This window comes from Mercurialis annua, linkage group LG5 (assembly GCF_937616625.2).
Source record: "Mercurialis annua linkage group LG5, ddMerAnnu1.2, whole genome shotgun sequence".
Lineage (NCBI taxonomy): Eukaryota > Viridiplantae > Streptophyta > Magnoliopsida > Malpighiales > Euphorbiaceae > Mercurialis > Mercurialis annua.
Genome location: NC_065574.1, coordinates 54,703,094 through 54,712,057, shown reverse-complemented (window position 1 = coordinate 54,712,057; position 8,964 = coordinate 54,703,094). Strand labels below are relative to the sequence as shown.

Here is an 8,964-nt window from a genome sequence, read left to right as displayed (position 1 = left end):
ATTTTAAAATGATACCCGAAAACTCACTCTTTAAAAAGATTCTATATTTTCTTCAACTCATCTTATACGTTGTATATGTAGGGAAATTTTTCTCCGAAAAAGGGTGGGGTCCATGGACCTCATCGTCTAAACAGTTGATCCGCCTCTGATTATTACAGTAAAAAAAATTACATTTACAGTCAAAAGAAAAATTACATTAAAATTTTATAAAAATACAAATAGTAAAACTTTACATGTAAAGAAAAACATCTAATTTCAATTAAACTTCTAATATTGATAGAGTTGAATTGAAGTTAATTTTTTACCGCACACTATTTTAGAGGTGAATCGAAGATGCCTTTACAAAGAAATGAGTATATATCATATGTTGTATAAAATTATAAATATACTTATTTATATTTAAACGGTTTAAGCAATGACAGATCCGGTGAAATTTTATCTCAATGGTCACACCGGTTTGACTACGGGCTTGATTTTTAAAATATCGAGTATAAACATCTTTTACCTTTGAATTATCAAAAGTAATTTTTAGAAAGATGAGGGACTTTAGATGCAAATCCCCAATGGATGTGAACATTGATGAGCAAAAGGGCAAAACATGCAAAAACAAGAAAAGTAAACAATAAACTGTTAAGATAGAAAAGAAGTCAGCACTGATCAAGATTCTCTCTGTCAACTACTCAACTTTATTCACAAAGTTTCCCCACATTATCTTAAAGATCCCCATCAATATTTCCCCATTATTACACACCAACCCCACTTAACATAAAAGGATGTACAATAAGTCCTTATAAAATGAAACCAAGACCCTACCATCCACCAATATTTCCAAAACATAAATATCCAAAGAGGAAAAACATTAACACTCACAAGGCCAACATGAACTAAACTAACAACAATGAGTAATTAGAGAAGGACCACCTCGGTCCCTGAACTTTTATCGTAGATTCGAATAGATCCGATTTGATTAACTAAGATCAAATAGACACAACATTTTCTAGTGAAATAAAAGACAATTTGGATCTATTTATCTTAAAATTAAAAATTTACAGATCTATTTGACCTTAATGAATGAATTTAGATCTAATTGATAAACAAGTTTGTACAACTGAAAAAGGTTTGTTTATTATACCCCTTTGGACAAAAAGATCAAAAAAGTCGAAGTTTGTGGTTTAGAACAAAAACACCCGCAATTTGTCGTTTTTACATCATTTAATCCCTTTGATCATTACGAATGACGCTAGAAAAATGACTCGAGCAATGGTTCTTTTGTCTAAAACTACAAACTTAAAACTCTTTTGATCTTTTGATTCAAATTAAAGGGGCGAAATGAACCTTTATCGCGGAACCTTCTCTCTACCAATAATGTTTGCTCCCTTGGTTATGATGTATTTACAACCACAAATTTAACATGAGGTCAAGAACCAACCTACGTGTATCCGTTGTTAACCATGCATGTTGGCTGTACATCAAATCCCACCCTCCCAGCAAATCACAAGAGGAACAGATCATCTTTGTGTCTTCTTCTGCTTGGTATACAGTCCCCACCATTATTTTAATGATAGTCACAGATCATGGCTATCTGATTGGTTCATGTCTCCCTGTCTGTCTGTCATTTGATTAGTCATGACCATGGTGACTAAGTGAAACTCATAATGAAGTTAAGGCATTGATGTGAGGAGGAACTGTAGAAATGCCTTGCCTAGAAAGTTCATCTAAAACACTATCAGTTGAAGGAGGTTTTAGCCCTAATGGTAATGGTAACCATGGCTTGTTTATTGCTTCTTTCACTACCTTGTCAATTACTTCCTCTGCCTGCATCACATGTTACACTCAAAACATTGTTACAACGAACTGAGTGCATGGTGTGTAAAGCGTAGTAAACGGATCGGTTTATTAGGGGTGTGCATTTGGTTCAAACCGAATCCCCCAGAACCGGGATTTTCATTTTTCTTTAAGCAAAACCAAACAAAATTTAAAGGGTTTTAAATAATTCAAGCAAACTAAACCAACCTAGACTAGGCTGGTTTGGTTTGCTAAAAAATGAGCTGAAATTTCTTACTTTCAAAATTGAACCGAATTGAAAAAGCTTAATATATTTAAAATGTTTTTGGTTTGATTATTCGGTTTTTGTACTCCCCTAGTTAATATACTATTAAAGTCTTTCTTGTTAAAGAAAGTTCGAAGTTCCTATTTTGAGCATGTTATGTTATTAATTTAATTTCAGTACAGTGCTGACAATATGCTACAGCCTACACGCATTTACTCGAAAACAATATGTGATGTAATGTAGATGTACTAAATTTACAGATTGATTCACTCAGTGTTTCGTATTTGAAAACATAGTACAGCCATTCTAGTTCCAGGTCAATGCCTTCCTCCCTAAGTAACACACGAGACCCAAATCTACGACCAAACTTTAGAATTTCTAAAATTAGCAGGCATTTACATCATGATACGAACAATTTTTTAGACGAGAAATAAAGACTTTTGAGTTGAGTGTCGGAATTTGTTACCAGATGGTCAAAAGAATTTTGCGGTGAACTGCAGCTATAATCAACCACGCCAGCATTGTAAAACCCGGCAGCATTCTGCATTTTTCAACAGCAAGAATTTAGTGATCATAAGATATAAATACAATATATGCAGACGTAATATGTTGTCGGTTAACTTACTTGAGGTGACAAATGATAGGGATTATTAGTTGGTGGCATCACAGGGCAACCCCATGCATCTGCATGTGAATGTATCTGAAATATAATTGATCAAATGTATCAAACAGGTGGAATTTACATGGCAGTTCATGAAATGTCCATTGACCTACATGATTGTTACATTTATCTCAAATATGATATAAAGACAAGGAGTACCCCTGGATAAGGCTTCCAATGCCAACTTTCTGCAGGTGGCCATGGCGGATAGCCAGGTGAACCCCACATTTGCACACCAGGAGGGTGACTACCAGTTGCACCCCACATAGGATAAACTGAACTCATCGGGAAAGCAGGATTCACGTGATATGGAGGGTATGCCATCAAAGGTTTATGTTGATAATAGTTCCTTTGTATTTGATCTCGTTGTTGGGGCCACCTCCGATCATCTTCCTTGGGCAGAATATGCCTCTTATGCATACGATATTTCTGAGAAGCAAAGCTCTTAAATCAGCTATAAGCACAAATCTATTGCTTAAATCCAAAATTAATAAATAAACACATTAAAATATTGAAATCTATATTTTCAACTAGTGGGTAGTTTATGTTTTATTTGTCTCGTCTTTAAGGGCTATGAAGAATAAGGTTCTACCACCAATATCTAGTCTTTACTATGCCTAGGAAAAGAAGAAGTCAAAGAGCCAGTTTAGCACTGACCTGGAGATGACTTGCTACATTATGCCTAGTCAAGCCATCCACTTTCATCACTTCGAGTATACGTGATGGAATGGCTTGATCTACTCCAAGTTGCTCCACTGCCTGCACAAATTTTTTGTGCAGCTCAGGCGTCCAGTCTACCTGCCAGCATAAACAATGTACAGAATCACCATAACGCGTTCATGCCATCGAAGTTGGTATATCCACGTATGGACATGTATAGAAGCTCCCGATTTTGGAGACTATATCCCTTTCAGGTTACTAATAGCTATGGTGAAGAATAAATGATAAAAAAAATAAGGGAAACTACAGCAAAGACAAGTCTAGTAACCAAATTTTAAATAATGGAAAAAAAGGAATAGAAGTGGGGTCATTATTGAAGTTCACTAAAGTACCCAGAAGAAAATTATTAAAGTTATCACATAGAGAATATTCTGAAGTAACAATTTCTTGGTCTAAAAGACAATTTATAAGCTGTAGCAATGTATAGAGATTTGCCATAATAATAGTAATAATTTAGAGGACTTCAGAAATTGCAAAAAGTACTTCATTATCATGTATACTCGATTACCTTGATTTTCTTCCGGCTCCCTCTAGTTCCAAAGGAATTATGAAGACCAGAAGCTTTATTTGCGTTTTCGGCCTTGCCATCAAGTTTTATGGAACTTCCTTTATTTTGTGGATGATCCGATATGTTATCCACACTCTTAACACCGTCGACTGAGTCATCCTCTTCTTTGATTATAGTCTCACTTAAACTCTGAGGATGGTCAACCTGAAATGTTACGTCGGTCGTTGCACTAGTAGTTTCGACAGATTTACATTCCCCTTCTTGCTCTCCGCTCTCCTTTTCTGTTGAGAAATTAGTATGTTCTTGGCAATCCCCATCATCAAGTAACCGTGCTCCTTGTTTTAATTGTGGGGTTAGAGGAGCTGGATATTTATCACTATGTGGTGACTGCTCGTAATCAATTTCATCAGCCAGAGATACATTATATATTCTCTCTGAGTTTTCATTTTTAGGTATTTCAGTTTCCACTTTAAGCTTCACCATGGAAGCAACAGAATCTTTAACAGGCTTCAGGGATTCAGAGAAGGCATTTCCTCCTGCATTAAATGCCTGCTCGAGATGGTTAAAACAGAAAAGGTCTAGCTGCGGTGAAGAATTAAAATATCATCTCTGTTGATAATGTGAATAATATTCAAACATACCTTATGAACCACATGTTGCCATATATTCCTCAGTTTGTCTTCCGAAAGAGGCTTCCGAAGGAACTCAACAGCACCAAGCTGAAATTAATGGTCAGAAAATCATCAGCAAACTGGTGTGGGGGAAAAAGACTATCGAAAAGAATAATGTTGAGGAATATGTGTGGAGAATTAAGTTATTGACAAAATTCAAATGAATTTTGCAAGGAATTTCAGGGGGGGAAATACGATAGAGAATTAAATAAAAAGCAAATATATCATATATTTCCATATTCAAACAGACTAGTTTCAGAACATAAAAGATCAACATTTTGGCACAAAAAACATAAATAGAGTAAAATAAAAAGCCACTGACAAGTAAATCGGAGATAAGAATACTTACTGCTATGCACTTCATCATGGTGCTCAGGCAATGAATGTTTGAAGTCACTGAAATAGAAACCATTTTTCTTAAGATAGTTGCAGGAAATGCCTCCGTAAGGCTTGCTATTACATTGTACTACTTTATTAACAATAATAACATGAGCATAAAGCCAGAATTAAAGCATTTAAGTTTTAAAGAACCGTAAAACTTACTGATGATAGGCAAGTCCTTGGCAGTTTCGAGGAATCTGAAGCTCCCATTGCTATTGCTTACACTCACCTGCATCCACATTATGCAGCAAGATGAAGAGAAAATGCAAAGAAGTAATTTACGGAACGAAAATAATTATTCAAAAACCGAAAAAGGCATAACACATGAAAAAAGCTGCAGCAATTATTGAAGGATGAAGAAATTTATTACCTCTACAATAGCAACATGGAAACTTTCAGCTTTGTCTGAAACTGCTGATAAAGCTTCACTCTCGTTGCAGAATAAAGAAACTGGAAACAAAAAGTCAGTGTCCAAGAAAACAGATGATTATGATAACATGTGAAGAACATCAAATAAATTATAGAAAAAGACCAGTAAACAACTTTATCATTACAGCCTAATAAAGATACTAAATTACAAGACTGAGATCTAATGCTGCAGCTATAATATCATATTATCGTAATAGGAATTAGCCAAATTCCAACAAATAATAAAAATCATAGCACTTTAAAAAAGGGACCATAACTTTTGGTGTTTATATAATTTTTGTTCACCATTTTAGAAAATGAGCTTTAAAAAATGCACTTTAAAACCTTGAATGCTATCATTTTTCTTCACCATCTAAAAAAATCCTATATATGGTAAGATAATTTGTCATAACTTTTCTTGAATATTTTAGAAAATTCCTGTTTTGAGAGCATTCCACCACATTAACTCCCATTTATACTATAAAGACTTAAGTCAACTAAAATTCTTAAGCTCAACATAACTCAAATTCCAAACCCAAATTAGGATCAAGAACCATACAAAAAAAGTTAGGTGAATTAAATTTTCTACAAAATTTCTAACTATGACAAAGAACAAAAAGGCCAAAAATTAAGATCTCACTACACTAACCAATATAATCCATTGCTTCAAGTTTTGATTTTATCTCTTCACCAGAAATGGCATCTTCCTCAAGAACAAGAACTCTAAGGCCCTTTGGAAAATCTGTCCATGCTGATAATTCATTAGCAGTGCAAACCATAGCTGGTTTGGCATCCTTTTTTAGACCACCACCCACAAATTTCCAAGATCAAAGCTTTTTTTCATCTAAAACCAACTCTGCATGACCCACATAAAAAAAACTCATCAAAATCTAATTATCTTTAAGCCAAATAAAGACAAAGTATAAGAGACAGATTAAATTTCATACTTTAATAATTGAATGAAAGAAGATGAAAAGACCATCTCCATTATTAAACAACTTCCAAACTTAATACTAATTTAAAGTTATAAACACAATTCAATGCATAACTAGTGTTGACCCTTATAAAGACTCATTTTTAAGTCATAAAAATCTCTTTAAACTTCTTTAAGTGAGTTTTTTAATCAATTAAAAACAAACTCCCCATTAAAAAATTTGCCTCAAGTACAACTCCAATCATGATCAAACTACATTAAAGAAATAGATAAATGAAAGATCTAGTTCAAATCCAAAGATCTTATCTTTATTAAAGAACTATTAATTTTCAACAAACCCAAAAAAAAAAAAAAAAACTTTCAACACATGCATGCACACATAAGATCACCCAACAAAAAGGGGATGAACCCACTGAAATTTAACTTGAAATTAAACAAGTTAATGCATCAAACTAAACAATATAGTCCAAAATAACACCCAAGAACACATATTTGCTTACATATATAGACTTTTTTTTTAGCTATCAGAAAAAACTGTGTAGTCTGTTTGAGTTACAGCTTATTCTTTGGCTGTATGCAAGTTGGGAGTGAGAGTGAGAGTGAGAGGGAGAGGAAAGTGTTGTGAAGGCAATGGGTTTTAAAGAGACAGAGAGAGGTTTGAGTTTAAACTTATTGTATTTTAAGTAAGCATAATATTATTGAATATGCAAAAGAAGAAGGTTCATTGTTGAGTATTGTATAGAGTTGCCATCATATGGGCTTAGTATATAGTTTGATCCTTAAATTTGTACTCTTTTGTCTATTTAATCTATAAAATTTAATCTTTTATTTATTTGATATCTGAACAGCTCAACTTGTTAAATAATCATTTCTGAACTTGATCTATTATATGGGCTTAATGTATAGTTTGATCTTTAAATTTGTACTCTTTTATTTATTTAATCTCTAAACTTGAAGTCTCATCTATTTAATTTCAGAACTTGTTAAATAATCATATTTGATCTCTAATCTTGATAAATAAATAAACATTAAACTCCTTTATGTCCACCTGACACCTAAAATATTCTAAAAAGATTGTGTAAATGGAAGAGTTTAACTTTTACTTATTTATCAAATTCAGAGGTCAAATAATTTTTTTAATAAATTTAAGAGTTAAATATTCTAATGTTAAATTTAAGGATTAAATAAATAAAGAGATACAAATATAATGATCCAAATTATATATTAAGCCCCATCAGATGCCTAGAGACCACAGAATATGCATATAAAAAGCCAACTAAAAGGTCCAAATTTTCTTTTCAACTACTTTCTTATCATAATAATAATAATAATAATAATAATAATAATAATAATAATAATAATAATAATAATAATAACATGAACAAATTATTATCAAATTTCTTGTATATGATTTATAAATTTTTTTCTTATTTAAAAATCAAAACTATTATTTTCATTAATATTTTAATCTTTTTATATTTTAGTGTTAGTTAATTAAATCAAAAAATTTAGCTAAGAAAATTAACTTGTATTTTCACGTCAACCATTTTTCATTTTATCAACATCCAGATTCCCAAATTTATGTGCAGAAATCAAATAAGCCACGCATTTGACGGAGTTACTTGACCTAAACTTAGAGAATTTTAATGGCCACGTTGATCTTTCGTTCTTTTAATATGCATAATTAAAATTATAACATTATGAAATTTAATAAGTTTAATTTATTTTTTACTATCTATATTTTGGTTAAGTATAACTTATGATTTGGAATTAATGGATGCTTCTAGACATGCATGACAACTGTTTATTTTTTTAATTTATGGTGTATTTGAAAAAGTCCTAATGTTAAATTTTTTTAGACATGAAACACATTCCGAAAATGAGGTTATTAATGCCTCTAATGTGAATTATCATCATAATACTCAATTCCTATATATTCTAATTGTTACAGTTCAACTTTAAGTAGATGCAACTACATCCACAAATTACAAGTTTAGAATCGTACCACTAGTGTTTTTCTCTAATGCATGTAACAAAATTGGCAGTTTTCATTCCACTTTTCAATAAATTTGGGATCCTGTTATTTTTAAATCTCTTGGTGTTAAATAAGCTCTTATGTGGGCAAATTTCAGAGGTTGATTATGTATATTTTAAGAAATGGATGTTGTTTAAGTATCTCAGTCTATTTCTTTTTAATTTTGATCGGTCAAGTTTGGATATTTATTAAGATATAATGCGTCTTTAATGACATATAATTTAGCACAAGAGGTTAAACATTGTATAATACAATAAATTTTGTTGTTATGTCTATTTTGTATTTTTTAATCTTTTATTAAATTAATATGTTGTCTATCTTTTGAGGAAAAAAAGTTTTATCTTATATGTATACTCATTTATTTAATTTTGTAGTTAAGTGAGGTAATTTCACTCGTAAATTATTACAAAGGGGATGAAAAAGTATAATGGCTACATATATAAGTATAATTTTATATACGGAATTAATTGATAATTAAAATAATGATTTATTAAAAGTTATTTATTATTAAAAGTAGTTTTTTTTCCTCTTATTAAAAGTAGTTTACCTATATAGTATTCTAAATAATCAAATTATAATCAATAATGTAGTTTATT

At 31.5% G+C, this 8,964-nt stretch overlaps 1 protein-coding gene across 3 annotated transcripts; it reads right to left on the bottom strand.

Annotated features, from left to right (window-relative positions):
- Positions 1-1,068: 1,068 nt before the first annotated feature.
- LOC126680109 (two-component response regulator-like APRR2) lies at positions 1,069-7,031 on the bottom strand. 3 transcript variants are annotated; one of them, XM_050375158.2, is made up of 12 exons: positions 6,834-7,027; positions 6,049-6,255; positions 5,362-5,441; positions 5,154-5,220; positions 4,960-5,006; positions 4,581-4,658; positions 3,940-4,488; positions 3,369-3,509; positions 2,871-3,140; positions 2,676-2,750; positions 2,517-2,591; positions 1,069-1,815 (listed from the first exon to the last, which is right to left on the bottom strand). In XM_050375158.2, the coding sequence occupies exons 2-12, from the start codon at positions 6,176-6,178 to the stop codon at positions 1,651-1,653; spliced, it is 1,677 nt and encodes a 558-aa protein (XP_050231115.1). In that variant the 5' UTR covers positions 6,179-6,255; positions 6,834-7,027; the 3' UTR covers positions 1,069-1,650. The 3 variants fall into 3 exon arrangements, with proteins under 3 accessions (XP_050231115.1, XP_050231116.1, XP_055961753.1); XM_050375159.2 differs by lacking the exon at positions 3,369-3,509 and having other exon boundaries at positions 6,834-7,031; XM_056105778.1 differs by lacking the exon at positions 6,834-7,027 and having other exon boundaries at positions 6,049-6,324.
- Between the last annotated feature and the right edge of the window lie 1,933 nt (positions 7,032-8,964).

Excerpts from the sequence above, each read along its gene's own strand:
- LOC126680109 (XM_050375158.2), bottom strand. The coding sequence starts at position 6,178 with ATGGTTTGCACTGCTAATGAATTATCAGCATGGACAGATTTTCCAAAG. Across the intron at positions 4,659-4,959 it reads CCATGATGAAGTGCATAGCA|CTTGGTGCTGTTGAGTTCCT; the intron begins GTAAGTATTCTT and ends CATTAATTTCAG. Across the intron at positions 3,510-3,939 it reads GGAGCCGGAAGAAAATCAAG|GTAGACTGGACGCCTGAGCT; the intron begins GTAATCGAGTAT and ends TTATGCTGGCAG.